The following is a 23285-nucleotide window of genomic DNA, read 5'->3' on the forward strand; positions in this document are numbered from 1 at the left end:
GAACCGCTAGACGGTAAACCACCTAGGAATAACATTAAATTCTTGAGAAGATTTTCGATGAACTCGTTAAGAACCAGTAACGCCATCTGGCGTTAAGTAGTGAACAGTTCAGTGTGACTTTATCTAACATGGCATGACAAAAACGCAATGTTATATAATGGTGCGTCTTATTTCCAGTATGACCAAAATAATTTGAAATTTAAATATTCAATATAGGTAAAGTCCGTTTTAAGTCGGTTTTAGTCGCAAAAATATGTTTTAGTCGGTTCGCCGTGCTCCATAAGGATATTTTACTGTCCTCGTTGGAATTCACTTGTGTTGGCACCATTTTTCAGTCTTGAGAACCACATCTAGCTTAGATCTGATTGCAACCAGAAAAGTTAATAATTGCGTTGATAGGTACGTTTACGTACAAAAATCGTACACATAATAAAAAATGTATGTTCTAGGCAAGGCCACCGTTCCAATTGTTCTTCGGAAGTGGTGAACTGATTATAATAATTTCCAACATTTTGAATATTCTTTTTACGTACTTATCAGTATCACACTGAACCGTTCATTCAGTCATAGATAAATTCCCATATAATATTATGTGGTTGTACTTGTTACACTGGTACTGTACTGTTCAGCCGTGCTTACGATAAGAACAGTATGTCTATATGAATTGCAAACATACTTACTGTTAATATGGTAAGCACGGCAGTGTTATACTTGCAATGGTGCATTTAGATTTTGATAATGAGTGTCATAAATAAATACCTACCGGCTTTTAAGAGTCTAATTTAACCGTAACCCCAATTTGTTATTGAAAATGAGTATTATGACCTGCGTTATGGAATATAATATTCATCGTTCATTCAATAAGTCTTTCATTCATTATCATAGTCGTACGCGACCGTACTCCACGCGTCTAAGCGTCGCGGATAAGCCAGAAGCCCAACACGCCATACACACTCTAATGAATATCATGTCAGTCGATAAATCTCAATATTATGAAAAATAACAGTATATTTCTTTTGCTAATTTGTTTGTATTGAAAACTAAACATTATTAAAATCTTTAATGCCATGCATTTAAAAAAATAACAGGTTGTCATTACGCAAAATCGTAGACGGGCCTCCAAGGCTAACACAGGATACCCTCGAAATAATAAATTAGTTGTATCTTATAATAAACAAAGTAGCGCATAATTCCAAAATTTTGCGAGTACAACCAACGAAGGGCCAGCTTAAACTGGCAGACGGCGGTGAAGGCATCAAAGAATCCTGCCCTCCAGCGCATAATGATGAGGGATATATATGCCTTACGATACTGCAAGCGTATCGCAGAGTCCGCTGGAATGCAACGGAACATCGGCCAACAGAATACGCAGTCGAAGTCCCAGGCACATTCAGACAGACTGCGGTACACACTCCGTCGCATACTGGCGCTTCCCGCCGCAGTAGCCTTTGGTATGCTCTACAATACCGCAGAGAAATGCGCTGCGATGCTCCGAGGTCGATCTAAAGGAATTGAATTTTTTTATTTCGGACTGAGGGTTCCATTTACCTTATTTCTTTCTATTGTTATAGCACCTAGTATATGTAGGTATTGATAAATTTAATGTTCTCTACCTTCCCATCCGCCGGTATGCGTCGATCCTAGGCTTTTTCACTTTTTTTTTTAATTTGACAAGTCAGATAAGATGACGCTATTCGACTCCTAGCTCAGTTCTGATTGCACCTAGAAAAAATCGTGAATTAGCCAGTTCTAGTCGCGAAATTTTAGAATTTAGAAGAAAAAAAAAATGTAATATATAAGAAAAATTTTAGTTCAAAAATTATAAAGGTGTTTTATTGTCCACCCTGGAATAAGCTTATTCCAGTGGCAGCATTTCTCAATCTTGAGAACTTCAACATCAAGCTTAGATCGATTATACTAAAAAAAAGTCGTGATTTAGTCGTTTCTAGTCGTAAAAAACTAGATTACTCGTTACGCCGTTTTGAAATTATTAACGTGTTTTACTGACCACGCTGGAATAAGCTTATTCCACCGACACCATTTTTTAATAAAGAAAAGCACAGCTCCTAGCTTAGATTTGATTGCACCCGGAAAGTCGAGAAATAGTCGCTCCTTTGTTAGTTACAACCGATTTTTAATGATGAGGGATATATACATATGTATATGGTAAGATTACACGTGTTTTAGTCTTGGACACGGAAGAAAGTGGTCTGTGGTCTTTTGGAGTGCATGTGCAAATTTTGCATAATATACTCTCTAGTTTTTTACGACTAGAACAAACTAAACCACGACTTTTTTTAGTGTAATCAGATCTAAGCTAGGTGTTGTGGTTCTCGAGACTCGAGATATGGTGACGCTGGAAGAAGCTTATCTTACTCTTACGCTCCAGCGTGGACAGTAAAACACCTTTGATAACTTTTGAACGGCGTTTTTTGCGACTAAAACCGACTAAATAGGGCCTTTTTCCTGGCTAGTCAAATTTCAAAAACTCGACCATGGTCACGCTGGAATAAGGCACACCGTATAAACCTATATATTTAAGCCTTTACTAAATTGGATAGCATAATACTGTGAACTGATAAAGTAAAACAAGACTTGCTTATTTATTGTTTATTATTTGGTACTGATATAATGAGTTTATTATGTACAAGTTATTCAAAAGAGCAAATCCAAAATGTCTAATAATACGCATATAAAGTCCAGAAATTGTTAAAGTATATAGATTATGTAGGCAAATACATATATACTAGAATTCACTTAATGTATTCACTACAGCATGTCGTACAGCGTACTAATCGAGTTTTTTAAACATGAGCGACGTAAAAAATCGTCAATTAGTCGGTACTCATCGCAAAAAAGTAGTTTTTACTCAGTATACCGTTTTAAACTTACTAGGGAAAGCCCTTTAAATAAAACATCTAGATTCTGCACTCTCTCTATTCTCGAATAACTACTTCCGGCGGCATTACCCTTCAACCTTTAGAACCCCAGCACGTAGCTTAGATTTAATTGTGACGAAATGTCATGGTTTAGTCGGTTTTAGTTGCAAAAGAATGCAAAATAGTCCTTTTAAAATTACGGGAGTGTTTATTGCCAAGTTGATACTAGAGGCACCATTTTGCAATCTCGAGAATCACTGCACCAAGTTTAAATCTGATTACACTCAGAAAAATTAAATAATTGCAGCCAAATTCCTAGAATTTCTCGCTAGTTTGTTTAAAGATATTATGAAATGAACGCTCTAAATTATATTTCGTTGACGGTATAAGGGGTTTACTCCACTTCTCCGTCCGAAACAATTACTGTTAATTTGGTAGAGTATTACTTATAAATAATCGACCAAATTAAAAGACGCATGACGCGAATGAAGCTTCATACTTGACATTGTCTCTTGATATGGGCGAGTATTACTATTATTGACGATAGTAATTGTTTGGAACGGAGAATGGGAGTAGATCCCTCTGTTAAGGAGGAAAAATTATATAGAGTGGACAAGTTATGGCAGTGAAACATTTTTGCGAAATTTTTTGGAAAAGATAATTGTCCAATTCACCGTCATCTATAGCTTATATTGCAGCCTTAACTTGAGGCTAAATACAGATAACTTGCGAAAGTACAGAAACCGACTATGACGCGTTTAAAGCATGAAGTGAGCAAACTATCTAAAACGGCCGCAGGCAGGAGACTGCTTGTTCCATCACACTATCTTGCATATGGCCCACGTATAGTCTTGCAGGATGGCTTGCACGCTACTACATTCATAATCCTGCATTACGCAGCGGACTGCAATGCAAGAAACGAACCCCCCTTTAAACCAACTATTTCACATAGCGTTTATATGTAAATTGAATCGTTTAAAATTTTGTTTTCCGTACTAGTCACACTTAGGGTTGGGTAATTGTCCAGGAAAAATTACTGAAAATTTGAAAAAAATATAATACGAAGATTCGTTTTCCACTAAATACATTGTTAAATGTAATTTTCTGTGTTAACGCGTGACTAAAATATGGGCACTAATACAAATAATTCTTATTGGTCGTATCAGTATGACATGCTAGTATGACCACCAATAAACGACCTTGCTTGGCTTATTTTCCCACGTTCTTATAAGTTCTTGTAATTGTTATGTTATGGCCCCGGCGAAATAACGATTCCGCTAACGTCAAGTAAAACTACTTGACTAGATAGTCATTTTTACTTGTTGTTGGCGGTTGACCTTATGGCTCAACTCACACTGGCGCAGAGGCAAAGCGTCGCGACGCGTCATGTTTTTCGCCTATAGCACATTCTTCTCTATTTTCCCAATATTAAGGTACAAATTTGTTTATGCAAATATGGAGTCAAGCGTCGACACACAGTTGCCGTCGAGCGGCTTCGCCGCGCGTTACTTGAGCGCAGTGAGGCGTCTAACGCCGACAAAACTGTGATCCAGGCGCACTAATGCGCGTCGCCAGTTGTTGTAGTTGAAAAACAGGACGCGACACGACGCTTCGACTCTATATTTTTCTGGAAATTAGGACTTTCCAAAGTGGAAAGTTTTTCCATGACGTAACACTAGTCAAAACGAATCCTTCTACCATTTATTCTTGTTATTATTAATTTTATTTAATGAGCTTTGGCTAAAAAGCTAGCTTTTGCTGGTATCAAAAATTAAGACCGTTCTCTCATTTAGTTGATTTGTTTTTTTTTTCGTATTCTTGATAATATCTTTAACCCACCGACTAAATATACTTTTTTGCGACAAGAACAGACCTAACGTTTTTTTTTTGTCTAGAAAAATTTTTAAAAACTCGAAGTCACACTTGAAATAGACACGCTGGAAACACGCTTCCCTACTCACATAACATGTGACATTACGCTTGCGTTTTCAATGTGCAGTATAGAACGCACAGAAAACAGCCTTAAAACATTTAAAGAACAAGCAGAAACGCACAAGTGTAAATACACATTAACAATAAAATGCATGCATATACAGTGTACAATTTATTGATAAAAATTACCTATTATCTTGAAACGTCCTGTATTCATGTAACCATATATACGGAGGTTACGGTTACGTTCGCCTTAAATTAAAGTATATAATTTAAGGCGAAAAAATGCATGCTGATAAGCAATAAGTTGTCAACTCACAAAAACTCGAAAATTAAGATTTTAATGCAAAATTGAAGGTTGGGGTCTCGTCGACATTTACAAACAAACTAAGTGAATTAACACCTAATATTAAAAAATGATAAAAACAGTTGGCATATCCACGACCCCTATATTATGGATATTATAAGTATTCGCAAGATGCGTTTTGCTTCCACACTTATAAGGCGAACGGCTATGGATTGGAATTCCCTGTTCAGACAGGGACTACGAAGACTACGAACGAACGAACTTGAAAAGGCCCAAGATAAACTTATTTTTTTAATAAAAAAAAATGCATTTTTTTAACGTCATGGAAGTGTAAAATCAATGTTTAGAGGATGTCGTCCACTTAAACTGTAGTGTTTACGGCTGCAATACAACTTACCTATATGTACCTAACTACAACATTGGTTTAACCATATATTTCTAGCCAGTGAATAATATACTAGCATGCGTAGCTTGAATACACTAAATACTAAATACAAAGATTAAGTGTGTACACTAAACATTTACTTTGACATCATTACCAAATCGATACGATACGAACGTCACATAGATTACTTATTAAAACGCAAATCATTATTACTAATACAATTTTGTTGCCACCATTACAATGCTGTGATATTTCTTTTTTTTCCTTCTACTTAAGAGAATATAAAATTGTATATATATGCTGAATACTATTAGGAGATCATATACCATGCATCTTATGAAACGATGTAATTTTCTTTACTGGCTACTGAAAAACTATAATTCAAACACCACATTATGAAATAGTAACAAGACATATTATTACACTGTCGATTTATTAGTACAAATTGTGTAACCACAAACTCAAGTTGTAAAGTATTGTACAATTTCAGTGTTAGAAATAAAGTTGTAGAATTTCAGTGTTACAAATAAAGGACTCTTTGATAAGAGATTTGCAAGAACTACACATGTTTGGTTGTTATTAAAATACAATGTTCTTGAATATAATTAATGTGCTACAATTAAAGGTGTGTGAAATAATCATCTGACAACTCTCCAAGGTGAAAATATATGGTACGTTATCTAAATTCTATGTTCCTGGAAACTACTTTAGTAATCTAGCATAATAATTAATTACACATTTTTCTTGCTGACGTGACGATAACAGTTCAGTATTATTTGATTCACGGATTCTCTGTAGTTCATGTTTGTTGGGTTGCAATATTTTGTTACCCCTCTATTCTGTGTTCGGATACTTGACTTTCGGATCGACTAACCAATTTGTATATAATGTTGCTAAATTCAGTACGAATCCCAATACGCGCAACGAAATACAAGAGTTACTACTGTATTATTATAGATATTTTGGTCTTTCAAATTATACCCATGGTTACTTTTGCGATTTACACAATAGGGCAAGCAATATTTCATAAAAACTGACAAATTTTGTCCCAAAGGAAGGAATCATTTAAATTTAGCATACATTTTTCATATTCCTAAAATTTTTCTTATTCAAGAACACTCCATTACCCACTAAACATAACATGAACTTACCTCACCCACCAGATAGGAATCCGAAAAACAAATAACAAAGGCCTGCCCTAATCCGCGCTACGGGGAGAGCGCTCTTGCGCGTCGCCATTTTGTCGAGGCGATGCTGAACGGGAGCGGGAGCCCGAACGCTCGCGCGAGGCGCTGCGCCCACCGCTGCGAGAGCGAGAGCGAGAACGCGAACGCGACTTGCTGACGTGACGCTCGTCCTCGCGCTTAGGGGATGCCTCCTTGCTTCGAGAACGTGATCTCTCCCTGTATACGTACAAACACATTAATCAACATCATATTTGAAAGTCGGTATGGAAAACTGAATTTGCAAATGAAGATATTAACAGTAATGAAAGTGGGTGAGTCTGGTCTATCTTGCTCTTTATTAACACACAACACAAGCACTTATCACATTCGTAAGCTCAAGGAATCCAAAAGCAATATTTACAGTAATTACACACCGAGATTACAAAGTTTGGCAAAATGCTCGATATGCAACTTGGGTGTTAAATCCATGTGCCATTCAATTTATTTGTGCTACACACTCGAAAGCATATAAATAAAATATTTTAAATAGAATTACCAGAATACATTAATGTAGCATAATTAAGTATCTACTAACATTTAGTTAGCACATGATTTTGTGCCTCAACACTATGTAACCGGAAAAAATATCTTTACCAGATTAATGTAAAATATTATTCTCATAGTATGGCAATAAATCATGAAACCAATATACATAATCATTATTATTAACTACAAACTAAGATTACGTATATGTCATACAATTTTTGTCTCACCTCGTCAAAGCGGGCTCTCTTCTTTCGAGGAAAACAGACGTCGAGTTAAAATTATTGGTAATGAGTTGTGCCATCAATAACTTTCACATGATAAATTTTGTTAAAAAATTAATGGATGCCAATGAGAACAGTGTCGAAATGTGGTATCTGACTAAGGTGCCGAATATAACACCAAGATGCTTTTCGAAAATAATATAATTAAGTTGATGCTTCATAATTAATACACATACTAACCCATTTAGAGATACATAATTTACTGGCAAAAGCGCATGGAAAAACATCTTGACAAATGCCAAGCACAGTGGTCAGATCGATTGAAAGCACACGTGACTTACTTGGACTCTTGCGGCGAGCGGGATTTAGACCTGGACTTAGAGCGAGAAGCAGAGCGGTGTCCATTGCGGTCAGCGGATTTGCGCGACGCCGACCGTTCCCTGCGTGAATGATTGGAGGCCGATCTCGAACGGGACTTGGAACGGCTGCGATCCCTACGCGACGTGGATAACGCACGCCACAAAACGGTAGTATATTTGTTTAGTTACATATAGGTACATCTAATAGACTTAATAACAAAAATTGCAATCGTGACATGATTACAATTTCTGTACACCCATAAATCACGAAAGTGACGAATCAAAGAAAATGCAGCATGTGAAGCATATTCAAATTACTAAAATTAAAATTTACTCACGAAACTCGTCAAAATTCGTCACTAATGCAATCAGGAAAGAGAAGTTACTAAATTGAAAGAGGGCACTACTGTAATAATACTTACAATAAAAACCTACTAAGAAGAGCAGTTTAGCTAAGTACTTACATTTTCAAATTTTGCTCAGCGCAAGAAATTACACACCTAGCCAAATGAAATTAGGTTAATTTTTTATAATTTCATGCAATAAATAAAATTAGTATACCGAAACTAAATTGTGATATTATATCAAATAAAATAACATGCAAGCAAGAAAGAATACTTTAAGCGATAAGTAGAATATAGCAGACTTTTTAGTGATGACAACATTAAACAAGTACCACACCCAGACCCTTTTAGAAGTCAACCAAATCGTATACTAGAAAATGTGATTCGTGACTGAACGGAATAAAGAATTCACTAAAAAGTTTGCTAAAGTGTATGAAACAAGTATACTTACTTGGAACGAGAGCGCGAGCGCGATTTGGGCGCCAAGCTCTTGCTCTTAGGGCGCGACTTCGAACGTGAACGGCTTCGCGACGAATGTCGGGACCTGCGGCCCAGACATTTCAATGTACACACTGCCATATTTACAAATAAAAGCATAAACTAGTTCTTCAACAAATGAAAAAAAAGTCAATACTTCCTCGGAGCCCTTAAATAAAAATGGTAAAATCTAATCTACTTCCTTCCAAATGGGAGGAATCTTAAACACGAACGATTCATTCACATTTATTTACTACATTTATTTATCTCGTGAGTTTGGGTCTAATTTGTGGTTGTCTATGTGTGTCCATTGCACCCGCGACACAGGGTTTCCCTAGTGCGAGGTTATGTTGAGTGTATGCGTTATTATTTATTATTATTATCTGTGGTGTAGACTACTCTGTTGAGTGTGTGAGTTATTATTTAAAATAAATTAGCATTTAGAGGAGTCTTGTCTAAACTATCATTTTGTTATCCGAATAATTTGAAACCGTGATTGTGTAAAATCCTAATTGGTGTGCAAAATCAGAGAAATTACCTAGAACGGCTGCGGCGTCGGTCGCGAGAGCGGCTGCGTGAGCGGCTCGAAGATGAGCGCGAGCGACGACGCGATGACCGGCGATCTTCGACTAGTCGGACGCGCCGTCCGTTCAATTCCGTGCCGTCTAGCTTCTCAATTGCCGCACGCATGTCCGAATGGGTTGCAAACTCGACAACACTGAATAAGTATTATTATCTTAGACTTGACATTTTTACTCTTATCTTGAGGGTAACTTAAATGAAAACAACGCCCAAAACTTGACAGGGTTATAACTTTGCAAAAAATTTCATGCACCAGACAATAAGCCTACGTATGTGTATGTGCATTAAGTGAGAACGCTCTGAAGAACCTTTATAAAATATTATCACTTAGTAAAGTTCTAAAACAATTGAAGAAAACTAAAAAAAATGTACAAAAAAATATTCATAGAAATGTTTTTACATAAAAAATTATGAGGAGTACAATGTCTAGGACAGACCGATGTGGGCATAATGTAATAGACTATAGTCTGTTCCAATCCATTTTTAACAAAAAGTAAACAAAACTGTTTATTAAAATTCTAAAGCATCGCCCATCCCTAGCAACTCATCAGGCAAATAAAATATCACTTTTAAATATCAACTCTCGTCTGCGCTGAAATCACAAATTAGAATGCTGAACTAGTACAACTGACCTGTGTGTACGTCTCCGTATATTTCAACAATGTTCCGTATTTATTGTAATAAAATTTTAGCCACAAGATTAATAAAAATTTGTATTTTACAAAATCATTTATAACTTTTACTAAAACTAGACATAAATGAAATTTAATTCTATAAGTTGGTTCATAGGAAATCGTTCCTTTTGTGTGCGTATTGAGCGAGCATAAGTATTTGTAAAAATTTTAAAAAGGCAATAAACGACCTGTAATTAAATTAAAGACGATAGTTATTTTAACAAAACTACTAAAAACCTGTACACTAATATTACATACAAACTTAATATTTTATAGATCTTGCTGGCCCTCTGTGAGCATACACTAAGTTATTTATCTTTTATCTTTTTAAAGAAAGATCGGTTTACACATTGATTTACAACTTCTACTAAATAACTAATATTTTATAAATGTTCGTCAGAGGGTGCTCACTCAATACACACACACACACACACACATATAATCCAGTAGTCATGGGTTTTCATAAGGACCCCACAGCTATAAATGACATCTCATCGAGCAGTCATGTTCTTTAACTAAGAGAGCGAAATAATCAAAGTCTCCAAGGGTTGATTAAAGGGATGATATATGCTTTTACATTGAAATGTTTTTCATCAGTCATTAGTTCTCTCTCAACAATGAATCATTATTTATCTTTGCAAACGTTTCCTTACCCCTCATTACGATGTTGCTTATGAGCGTCAGCATAGGTTACTTCTCCTGCTTGACGCATGTAGTCCTTCAGATCCTGTAGATCAACAAAACATGTCAACATTCGGTAAGCAAAAACTAATGAAGGCTTTTCCAAAAGTCAAGAATGCGCAAATACTGTACTGATAAGTTATTATTCTAAATCTTAAAAATAACGCAAGCATGCAAAGAATAAGACTTTGGGAAAAGCAATGAATCCGCTGTTCAATACCTAGGACCTAAGTTATGTACAAACTGAGACAAAGAAATGACTTCGTGAACTAACTCGGAAGCGTTACTTATGCATGCCCCAAAAGCAGCAATTTCGCATCGGTTACACTTAAGTTATCAAAGTTTACGCATTCCGTTCTAATTTTATTGAGATCCGCCTTCGTCAGTGGTCAGACTTCTCAGCTGTGAGGCGCCAGTTTTGTCTTCGATCTGATATTCAGTTTGTCATTCCTCAAAGGTGTCATGGCATCACATCTCCTCTAAAGGCTCCTCAAGTCTGCTGTAACCATTAGCATTCAGTTCATTACTGTCTCATATCTTATGTCCTGACATTGGTGGGTGTTGCTGTTGCTCCAGTCCTTTTTGTTCTACTGTTATCCAGTGCTTTCATCCAGCTTTTCTAAATTGTATGTAAACGTAAACAATGATACCTCATAGGAAATGCCCAATACGAAATGCTGCATAGGCAATTATATAAATAAATGTATCAAAAAAGAACCTTTCGATGACTGCCATTCACAATAGCAATTTAAAAAATTAAAAGCAACTTTATATAAATAGTTGTTATCAGACTATTCAGATTAATCAAATAAGCAGAATTCCTATTGTGAATGTAATGAGTGTAGTTCTTAAACTATGAGAATGCATCAAAATGGGAGATTGCACATAACGAAATCGGCTCCTGTTGTCTGTGCCCCCCGTTGGCGACTTTACCTTGGCGGAGGCACCACCGAGGGGGCTGAGTCCGGCTGCGAGGACGGGACGAGGGGGGCTGACGTCAACACCACATCACCAGGCTGCACCGGGACCGAAATCCTCCTAACATCGGCTCAGACCACATCTCACACAGCGTTACATCGAGGGCTCTGGGCACGAATCGCCAACCTTCTGTTGTTTTTAAAAATTATCTATAAGCTCGTAAGTAATTTTGTAATATATAAAATACGATTAAACTGTTATGATGGAGGTTAAAAAAAGACTAGCTTTCAAGAGTTGGTATCTTCATAGTTGTCATATAAATTTGTAAGTAAGCAATGGCTATGTCGTTGCAATAATGCGTCTAACGGTAATAAAAAATGTTATATGTTCATTGTATATGAACAAAATTATGAACACCAACATAAATAACTTTATGCTGGAAAACTTATGCATTCACCTGCCAGTGTTTGGTATACTGTAGAACTTGAAATAATCATTATAATAAGTAAGGCAAAGGCAGACAGTCGTAGCCTGCATCAGCACCGAGGCAGAGTCCAACTTTGGGTCGCGTCTAGTGATTTAAAATCAATTTACTTTTATGTAAAAGCCCCCAAAATCAGACATATGATTTAGGTACACAACCACTGATACGGCAGGTTGATTATAGTAAAGTGGGAAGTTGTGCTATATAGCTCAATTTAGCTTAATTAGTAATTTTAACTTGAATAAAGAATAACTTATTTTATTCGCTACCCAGTTTTTTTCCAAATACTAAATTTAAAAAAAATGTTCTCATCATTAGAATACAATGCCCAACTCTGGCCAGTTTAAACAATTTATGAGTTATGCAGAAATCCATTGTGCTAAACTAATATATAAACAAAGAAAATGTATCTACTGTTATAACTTTTTGTTTATGATCTTTAGAAAGAAATGGAGAGCTCTCGGATTTATGAAGATGTTTCATATAGTATCTCCCAAGGATTGGTTGGTTTGGTTGTCTCAATATTTCGCCTTTCGTCTCTGTGGTCAACAAGTTTTGATTTCGGAGTCGCCGCTGCCTCTTTTCAAACATCCATTCAAGAATCTCATCATTATATATACCATGCCAAAAGTCTTCGTTTTCTATAAGTTTTCTTCGTTCGTCAAGTAACATCGGATCCTTTCTCTTTTGCCTTCATTGTTTCATACTCCACTCCATAGTGTAAATTTCTCTATTGCCACGAGATGCCAATTGAGGTTTGATATATAGTTGTATATCCTCTTCTTATAACGAGCCCGTGACGTGTTCCAAATCGAAAATGATTGCCCATACCGTCAAAGCCAAGGTGATGATGACAGTCCGCCCAGCCCTCGATCAAACGTGAAGCTCATGTCCAGGACCCTGAGTGACAGGTGATGGAATGATGATGGCCCCAAATCACTCCAGTTCTATTCTTACCTGCCAGCTTATGCGGCTAGACAGATTTTCGACGATCAGCCGATAATCCGTTCTCGTCGGCGGACCATATCTATAGCTGTAGTCTCTGTGGAAACAAAACAACATTTCAGATAGGTATACATACTTTAAAACTGTAATCAGTAAGTTTTACAGTCTAATATGAAAAACATACGATAAATATATGTGCATATAGTTAATACGCATATGTTGTTACTGTTAACTGTCATTTAAATACCTACATTCTTTTATAACATCCTTTACTGTACTTACAGGTTAAAATATATTTACATAACAATTTTACCACTAATATTACAAGTTACACAAAATAGTGTTTTCTTAAATTTTTACACAAACATGTTTATAATTAATAATATTTGTTCGAGAAATAGACATTTCAATAACAGAACAGTTTGTATGGTATGGTGGTAGTCTTGTATAGAGTATTAACTGCTTAGAGTGTAGTTCACAGCCAAACAATACGTAATAAATTTAGGGAAAGCTGGGAGGTTAAATAAACCATAAAAATATATTAACTATAAAATCAGTCATAACATGCATGGTACAATAACTACATTCTACCTTACAATCTAATTTAAAAATAGTAAGTGTTTCTTATACTAGTATCTACTTGGGAAAAAAACATAACAAAAACTCAAGTATTTATAGGCACAAGGGGTCACCTAGGAACACAGAACACTTAAGTTGATAGAAATGGTAAGATAGCTCGATAATGTTACGCAGGATTAATCTCATAGAAATCTAAATAAATAGGCAATAGAAGTCGCAAACCTACGGTAATATTGTCACCGCACCAAACCAATCGGAAGGGTTTTGTTCGAATATTGCAGTTGAGAGCTAGTGATGTCAATTACATACTTTTTGTTTTGATATTATCCGCATATTCCCCGTAATCGCCACTAGCTTTGTTCCCACTGGCGACAAGTGGGGAAAAAAAATCCCATATGTTGCCAGGTGGTGATAAACGGGATAAAAAAGTCTCAGTTGTTACCAGTGGTGTTTTCCAGTAGCGACAAATGGGGAAAAAATCCAATATGTAACCAGGTGGCGACAAACGGGATAAAAAAAGTCTCAGTTGTTACCAGTGGTAATTTGTAGTGGCGAGAAATGGGAAAAAAATCCCATGTTACCAGGTGGTGACAAACGGGTGAAAAAAATCTGTTGTTACCAGTGGTAATTTGTAGTGGCAACAAATGGGAAAACAAATCCCATGTTACCAGGTGGTGACAAACGGGATAAAAAAATCTCAGTTGTTGCCGGTGGTGACTTCCACCGGTGACAAATGGGAAAAAAGACCAATATGTTACCAGGTGGTGACAAATGGGATAAAAAAATCTGTTGTTGCCACTGGCGACAAATGGAATTTAAAATGTCCCAGTAGTTGCCAGTGGTAAAAATAAAACAAATGGAATACAAATTCCAATTTTTGTTTGTTTATTGCCGCCATCGAAAGGGTATAAAATAAAATTCGAGTTTAATGATAAAAGTATAGATCTTATTAAAAAAAATCAGTCTTAAACATCAGATATTTCCAATACCGTACGATAATTCTAAGGTCGGCAGAAAAAGCACATAAGTCAAAAAATGGTTTATTTGTTAATATATAATTATATATTTTTTGTGTTGGAAGTTAAATAACATCTAGAATAAAGTTAGAAATTTATGAAGTAACAAATGCATTTTTAAATTCTATTATTCCCCTTCGACGGCGGCAATAAACAAACATAAATTAGAATGTCTTATTCCATCAGACAACAGATCTTTTTATCCCATTTGTCACCACCTGGTAACATATGGGATTTTTTTTTTTTCAAATTTTTGTAGCCACTAGAAATCACCACTGGTAACAACCGAGACTTTTTATTCCGTTAGTCACCACCTGGCAACATATGGGATTTTTTTCCCACTTGTCGCCAGTCGGAACAAAGCCAGTGGTGACAACTGGGAATAAGCGATATTATCGACAAACGTTTTGTGCGTACCACAAATTACGTATATTGTCTTATCTACCATTGTTATAATACTGCACAAAAAAATTATGTCGGTAATTTATCAATACGTAAGTGTTTAAACAATACGTTTTAGAACACTGATAAACCTAAATACGTGTCAAAGTTCAAGTGAATTACATAATTTACGTTCCATGCGTATTTTTAATACAATGTCAGGGAAATTTACGTAAATATGTTTTGTTTTTAGTTTCCCCAAATGTATATCGGGTTGTCTTGACAACTCTTGATATATTAAAAACAACAGGCAAAAGGAACTGGTTTCTTACAAGCTATGGTAGAATTCGTTCAGGACATTCTAATGAAGATAACTTTAACCTTACAAAGAAAATAAATATTTTATTATACATCTTTAAACAAAGACATTTTTTTTTAAATCATCAACCAAGTCTTATCATTAACGGTCATGAAAAACGATATGTCAAGTGCCGACCATAGACAATTATGTGGCGATACGAGTTTTCCAAGAAATAAGCGTTGTTTACACTTCTCGTGCCTATTTATTTAGATTTCTGTGATTAATAATACTCATCTTGCGGTCATAAATCATCAACTCAACATTCCGTAGTTACAACTATTTACCTACACTAAATGTTTTACTTACAATTTCAAAGCGTGTCAGAATTTTAAATAATTGCAATGTACAAAATAAACAGACTAAATATTTAAAGTAATAATTTTTTAAATTATTTCAAAAGAAAATATGTAGTAAAAGCCATGAGTAATAAATATAAGACAATTTTTTTTCTTTTGTATTTGTGGTGGGACGAACTGGTCCTGCGCCGTTGTCTTTTTAGTTATAAAAGTCCCCAAATATGTACAGCTTGCTTTAGAATCTATACTCATTTAATGTAGTGGCAAACTTTTTGTATATACAAACTTGATTCGTTTTTTATCATTTATATACAGGGTGTAACCGAAAGGAGCAGTGGAAATGCAAGATCGTAGAGAGTTACTATCAAATAGTAAAATGGCATTGATTTTTGTTGAAAATTATTACTAATGAAATTAATTTTATTTTATAAAATTACGAAAATTCGTCGATATCGGTGCTAAAATCGTACTTTTACATCACTAACCTCACACGACTTACTTTGAAGTTAGAAAACGGCGGAAAAATTTAATTATCAATTTATTTTTATATAAAAATGGTAAAGTATTTTATAATTAAAAACATATTTATTACAATAAGATTCAATACCCACAGTTTTGTTTTTGACTTCCACATCTTGTATTCAACAATTTAGGAATAATCTTAGTAATGGCATTTCTCAAGTAATTTAGAATATTATGAAACGATACTGTACGTCGGCGCAGCGGACGGAAGCTTAGACCAAGCCCGATAGCTCTACCGTGAGACATTTATCGATGGTAGACCAGAAGCTGAACGCCGTCGACTTCCTTCGAGAGCCTGCTTTCGGAATATTGTTTTGAGGCTTCAAACTACTGTCTCATTCCGGGGTGATAAGGCCAGAAGGAATCAGAAATAATCCGCGGACCAGTACTCGCCGAATAGCTGCAGCTCTTGGGATTGCAAACCATATGCACACAAAACGAATTAAATAAAAAACTAAGTTAGAAGCACGCTTTTCATAAAATGTATTTATGTGTTTACTTTGAATTATAATTTTTTTCTTTGTGAATCTTTATTTCATTTATGAAAATCTTAACTGTTGACATAATAAAAAGGTATTTTAGTGAGAAGCCATATTGTAAAAGGTTATGTATACTCTGATCGTGTTTTAGTAGTAGTGAAAACTGATAACTGTCATTTCGTATACTTTGATCACGATATCAGTTGCACCTGCCCAATCGCTGTACGATTTGTAGTAACTGATCGCGCGATTCGATTCAACTGAAAATATATTTCAAATAGTTTCCCAACAGATCACAATATTTTTGTAATTGTTTTATTGTTGGTGCTTTGAAACAATTTACAAAACAAGACTTATGAAACAATTTAAACTAATCAACGTATAACTTCGTTGATTAGTTTAAATTTAAATACTTATTTGTTTAGATCACGAATAAACTTTTATTAATAATTATGCCAAACTGTTTACAAATTTGCAACAAAATATGTAAGCAAATTTTTTTTTAATGAGATTAATATAATTTGTTCAATTTGTCATTTTTTTTAAATTATTCCAAAGCAAAGAAATGAAAACGTATTGAAAAATATTTCGATTTGTTGGGAAACTACTTGAAATATTTTTTCAGTTGAATCAAATCCCGCAAACGGTTGCAACAAATCGTACGCCAATTAAACAAGTGAAACAGATATCGTGGTTAAAGTATACAATTGAAGGTTATCCATGCTACCAACCGATCACGTGATCAGAGTATACATACCCTTATAAAGTATGTATCTAATAATAACAGCATTGTTATAAACTAAGAAAATCACAAAATAATGATCAATGAGACATTATTGAGTTAGGCTGATGATATTGTTTTGTGAGACACTTTTTTTTTGTTACGAAACCATAATCAATGACATATGAAGTAAAATTGTGACAATGACATTGTCAAATTATTGCAAAATAAACAAACTAAATGTCAGATTCCATCCCTCGTCCCACAAATTTTTATAGTATTCTTTCCCCCTTTAAACCTACTCTACTCTTTTTTCCCCCTTAAACCTACTCTACTATTTATTCTATTTAAAGATGTTGAACAAAATAACATACGTTTATAACATTTATTATGTGTCCAGCATGTTTTTATGTTTTGTAAAGTAAAATAGTAATTAGTCAAATAACCTCGTGTTTTGTCTTTCTCCATAGGATGATGCAACCGATCATCGTCGCTTGAGTGCGTTCCTGGCAATCTTGATATAAACCGTGTATCTTTCAACCAGGACACTGGCAGAATTGTCCTCAGTGGGACAGAAGCCAAAACAAAAAAAAACTAAATGTCCGTATGTTTAACCTAAAAGAGTTTAAACTAAAAGAACGTACATTAATTTAGAAGAATGAATTTCAGCACTGAATCTTATAATTCTACTAATTTTAAGTACAAATAAAATAATAACTAGTGCTATGTAAATAACGAATAATTCCTAGCACCTTTCACAGTTCATGCTGTTAAACATCGTTTGTTTCCTAGGCTGTTTTACAGTGATTCTACGAAATCAAATTAAAATCTGTTGATCAGTGTTTTCAACAGTAAAATACGCTATAATATTTGTGACAAGTGCTCAGAAGTAGAAGTTTTGTAAATAACTAAATAACAAATTCTATTACATCACCTATTTTCAACAACTTCAAAGCAAGTGATTGTGTGACGTTAGAGATGTTCAAGCTCGATTTAAATATCGATAACGACGAATTATCGTAATTTTAAAAAATGAAATTAATTTAATTAGACAAAATATTCAATAAAAATATCAGTATCAGGGCCAATTTGTTATTTGAAAGTTACTCTCTAGGTCCTTGAATTTGCACTGCACCCTTCGGTTACACCCTATATAAATACGTTGCACCAAAATTTTATGTTACAGCTAAATACCATTTCTATTTGTCAAGAACACATGTTTTCTTATGTGCTCTGTGGTAAGGAAGTACACACACAAAAAAAGATACATGACCAAAATACGCAAAAACTTTGTGTATGAATACGTTTATCAATTTTTTTGATATCTATAGCAGGGTTGTTGCTAATCCAGGGTTTTTACACATCAGCAGATGCGGATGCTGATTTTTTAACCTTAACATCAACAGATGCAGATGCTGATTTAGTCTATTTAAAGAAATCGCGAATAATGTACAGATCCTTGTTGAATCTAATAAAAAAGCTATTTAATGATTTTGATTTTTGAAACTATTTTATGACATTTACTAACAAGAAAATCAACATGCATAAAAATAATTGATCATACTGGAATATTATCATAGAACGACTGTTTCCGAATAGTTTGTAAATTATTTCAGCGTGTCGTAGCCGACCCTTTAGGTAATGTCACGACTCGAATATCCGTAATGAATATAAGCATCGATAATGCGGAGGCTGATGCGGATGCCGGTGCTGATATTCGCAACAACCCTAATCTATAGGTACTTGAATATCATAGTATCTTGAAAAAATAACGATAGGTTTTAATTTTTTCTCTCAAACAAGTGAAAAGGGAGTGCAGTGTACATTTGTTGAGTTGCATATATTGGCCTCATGTGTATGATACAGACGGATCGCGTCTCGGCGGCGGGCGTCGCGGCTGCGGCACCGGCTGGTCCCGGCAGCGCCACCGGTCGGAGCCCCGCGGCATGCCGCGCGCCCTCTCCACCGACACCCTACAACATAGCGACACTCACTCGTATCGCGACCGGCCGCGGTCGCGCTCGTAGTAGCGGTCGCGACGGTAGCGGTCTGCGCTGCGGTCGATGCCTCGGGCCGGCTCCACCACCACCCTGCGACACCCGTTCGTTACTGTTAGCAGCGCCCACCCCTTCTAAACTCCCTCTCCACACCTCGCTTCACACCCACACATCACATAACAATACATGAACAATATTCAAATATTCTATATATTATCTATTCTAAGACACGACACATAATCAAGGAAAAGTTTATTCATGACTTTCATAACCATGTAAATCTTTGGGATTGTTCTCTTGTTGAGAAAACAAATGTTCCAGTCCTGTTTGAAGTTCAGGGACATTTCTTATCAAATGGAATTTATATTTAAAACATCTTTGGGTTTGTTGTAAAATTAAATTTCAAAATTTTGCCAACTCACACCATCACCACTAAAAATCATCTCCTTTCAAATCTCACAAATATGTGGAGCCGGCTGATGAAAAAATATTTGACAAATTGAAACACAAGTGGAGTATCAATTTTGTCTTTTAACTTAGTGCAATTATGTTGCTGCATGGTTCAGTATATTAATGCCATTCAATAACATCTACCTCCATATGGGTCACAATATTATTTCTAGAACATGGTATGTGGAAACAGCCTGGTCTCAAATGTTTTAATTTGTGGATCAGTATTTAATTTTGATTATTTTATTTGTACCAGTGCATTTTCCACTGTATTTTAAGATAAACCTTACCTTTCCCCTAAGAGTTCTTTTCCATTCAACTCATACACAGCATCATCGGCGTCTCGATAATCTTCGAATTCCTGAAAATTACAAAAATGTCAAGAAAGTGTGATTTCATTCTCTCAATTTTGTACACAATTCAGTAACCAAAATTCGCAACGATAGTATGCATTTACGCAACAGCATATTAAAGGTGTTGGCGTAAAACAACAATTCAATATAGGCATCTGTCACCCAAGCATTGTAACCCTACAGCGAAATAATACACTTTGAAATAACAATACCTATATACTTTGAAACTATTCTATAGTTGTTAAACTATTATAAAAGTGAAAATAAATTCAATATGCAAGAGTCCCAGTTAGTATTTTATTTCCATAACATAAATTAATTAAATTATTACAATTCCAATCTAAAATGGTATGTCAGACCAGAAATCATTATACGCAGTGTATATTTACAGAAACTTCTGATATTCCAGAAAGATTAACTATTAAAAAAGAATTTCATGATTTTTCTTACAAATGTACTACTGCACTAAATTCATTGCTCATACTTATCAAAAATATAGAACAAAGCACTATGTAATAATTCCTTGCTATTACCCACTCTACATGTATTCTTCATTAAGTTTAGGTGAATGTACTCTGCCTGTTCACTTTTCTGGTATTAATATTTTGAAAGTAGACTACTTGTCCATAGAATTAATTAATCTAATCCATTCCTACAGATTTCTTTTTTCAATTGCGTGTTTACTACGTTCAGCAGCTATTGTAATGATTTTTTATAAATGATGTAGGGCCAAGCGCATATGAAGCTTGATAGTTAAGATTTACTCTATGCTGTTTAAACTAAGTACAGTCCATAGTGTGAAACTTGACATGTCTTTTGACAAGAATCACTTTAAGTATTAGCAACATTGACTTACAATTATATGGACGTCGGGTCCGCGCTAAAGTGTCCGCACTTGTAAGGCGCTAAAATCGTATACAGAGCGCGACACTCCGCTTTAGTCTTCATTTGTTCTACGGACAGCGCGATACTGCGATGACATAACAATTTAAATTTAGAATAGGTTGACTTGGGACATTTTTTTCGTGGTTTTTGTATTAGACCCGTCGTCCATTTATTTGTAAGTCAATGATTAGCAAGCATAAAAAAATCTTACAATTGGCAAGAAAAATTCGCTTTGCATAAAAAATAATATTTTTTTGAAAATGGAAAATAAAATTTAAGTTATTTCTAAATTGCAAATACTTTAGCATAAAAATGACAGTTTACAGAATATTTTATTGTAAAAAATAGTAGCAACAATTGTTTTGTCAATGTTTTTGTGTTATGAAATACAGGTATATATCACAATTAATGAAACTAGACAAAGAATTTAGAAAAGTACAATAATATAGAATACATTAAAGCAACACTCGCATAAGATATCAAGATTTTAGTAATTTCTTCTACACTTAAGTGTGTATGTAATGACAATCTGAACAAGGGATGGTTTCGCACTTTGCTTAGAGAAACGTCTGGGCTATGTCACCACATTAGTATATGAATAATGCAGATTTGTTTAACAGAGTAAATGATTATGGAACAGATTCCATAGGAGGTAATATTATTTATATTAATTCGTAATAAATAATTAATAGTGAAATTACCACAAATCCATATCCATTCTTGATCAATATGTCTCTAATCCTTCCGAAGCCCTTGAAAAACTTCTCTAGATCTCTGTCTCTAACCCCAAATGGAAGACCGCCGACATACACTCTAGATCCCACCATCTTCGTATCTGCGATAATAAAAGCGTGCGCTTTAATATACTTATTGCGTAGCGAGTTTCGTAACACCGTTGTCGAACACGCTGCAGGCATGTGTACACAGCGTCCACCGGGATGTTGATTAAGATGGCTGCGATTGGGTCACCATACATAGGTTTTACCTTCATTCTTATATTTATATTTATCTCGATACGATAACATTGTCTCAGGTAATAAAATAAGTAGGTACCTACCCAACACAAAGCTGAGGTTACAAGATTATCTCTCGGAGCTAAGGTCACTTTGGATAAAACACAAACCAGGACCAAAATAACGGCGTATGGTTCGATTAAAATTTACTGCTAGTGCATCAAGTGACATGCACTATTAATAATTTACTATTGCAGTATAAAACCTCAAGAAAATTCTAGACTGCATCAAGCCGAGCGCTTGAAACAACATGGCGGCTTGCAAAATGGTAACTCAACATGAGGCAATAATGATACCAAGAACATAACTCACCTACAACGTGTAGACTTGTAACTATTAAATCGGCACAGAGAAATACGTATTTACTTGAATTACACAGTCAACGCAAATATGCTACACAATCTTTAAAATGAGCACGCGGTCGCATTCAACTCTCTTTCCTCGTCAATGGTGGTCAATGGAAAACGGACCGGAAACAAAGTGCGAAAAGCATTAATTAAAAAAAAAAACCAACGCCATAGTGTCGTCCTTTCATACGTTTGAGGAAAATGTCGATTTTTAATAAAGTGAACTACTTTCATACAACACAATGAAAAAATGAAAGAAAAACATACTGTCTACTATACACAGCATAAGTAAACAGCAATACATGTAGGGTTATTCATTATATAGTATATAGAATAATTATATAATTATTAATTAACTGATATGACACATAGGATCGCTGAGCTGGCGTAATAAGCAAGTTTAAGTAGTAGCACTGCAGTTGCACCAATAAGTAATACAATCTTACGCGTAAACTAAGGCGACAGCATAGTCTATTAAACCGGTAATGGTGCAAAAAGGCACATCACTAGAGTTAGTATCACACCCATTACGATTCACTCTGGGCATTTTGGCGGGAAAAGTGTCGTTCTTATTTTGACTTTCAATTATTTTGTGAAATCTGGTTTAAAGTGGAATAGGATAGTGCTATTGTACCTTAATCGAAGATTAAAACGCGAAAGTATACGAATCTCGAAGTAAAATACTCGTATCGGCCCGTTCTAAGGAATCCCGAGTCAATCCAACCACGCCGCCTCAAATTGCCTATCCTCTTTGTGGCGGCCATATTTACAGAAACAATTAAACTTCATGTTTAGACTAATGGCTTTGCCAAAGCCTTAATAAATTTAAAAAAAATCACTCCCATTACAAATAAATAATGTTGCTACTTTAAAAAAATTGCGGGTTCCGTTTTACAAAAATGCACGGACTTGGAAATTGTTTATATATTTTTTGTTTTTTTCCATTGGAATCGGCAAAGGCACTAATGCGCCATACAGCCAAGAC

General features: G+C 35.1%; 1 protein-coding gene across 3 annotated transcripts; it reads right to left on the reverse strand.

Annotated features, from left to right (window-relative positions):
• Nucleotides 1-3095: 3095 nt before the first annotated feature.
• LOC113238786 (serine-arginine protein 55) lies at nt 3096-22414 on the reverse strand. 3 transcript variants are annotated; one of them, XM_026475620.1, is made up of 10 exons: nt 22266-22397; nt 21642-21775; nt 19993-20063; nt 19250-19345; nt 12913-12997; nt 10526-10599; nt 9155-9334; nt 8591-8662; nt 7778-7930; nt 3096-6906 (listed from the first exon to the last, which is right to left on the reverse strand). In XM_026475620.1, exons 2-10 carry the CDS (start codon nt 21765-21767, stop codon nt 6702-6704), a joined length of 1062 nt encoding a protein of 353 aa, XP_026331405.1. In that variant the 5' UTR covers nt 21768-21775; nt 22266-22397; the 3' UTR covers nt 3096-6701. The 3 variants fall into 3 exon arrangements, with proteins under 3 accessions (XP_026331405.1, XP_026331404.1, XP_026331406.1); XM_026475619.1 differs by having other exon boundaries at nt 8591-8683; nt 22266-22396; XM_026475621.1 differs by lacking the exons at nt 3096-6906; nt 7778-7930; nt 8591-8662; nt 9155-9334; nt 10526-10599 and adding an exon at nt 11490-11660 and having other exon boundaries at nt 22266-22414.
• Between the last annotated feature and the right edge of the window lie 871 nt (nt 22415-23285).

Source organism: Hyposmocoma kahamanoa, unplaced genomic scaffold (genome assembly GCF_003589595.1).
Source record: "Hyposmocoma kahamanoa isolate Upper Pololo Valley unplaced genomic scaffold, ASM358959v1 98263, whole genome shotgun sequence".
NCBI classification, from domain to species: Eukaryota; Metazoa; Arthropoda; class Insecta; order Lepidoptera; family Cosmopterigidae; genus Hyposmocoma; species Hyposmocoma kahamanoa.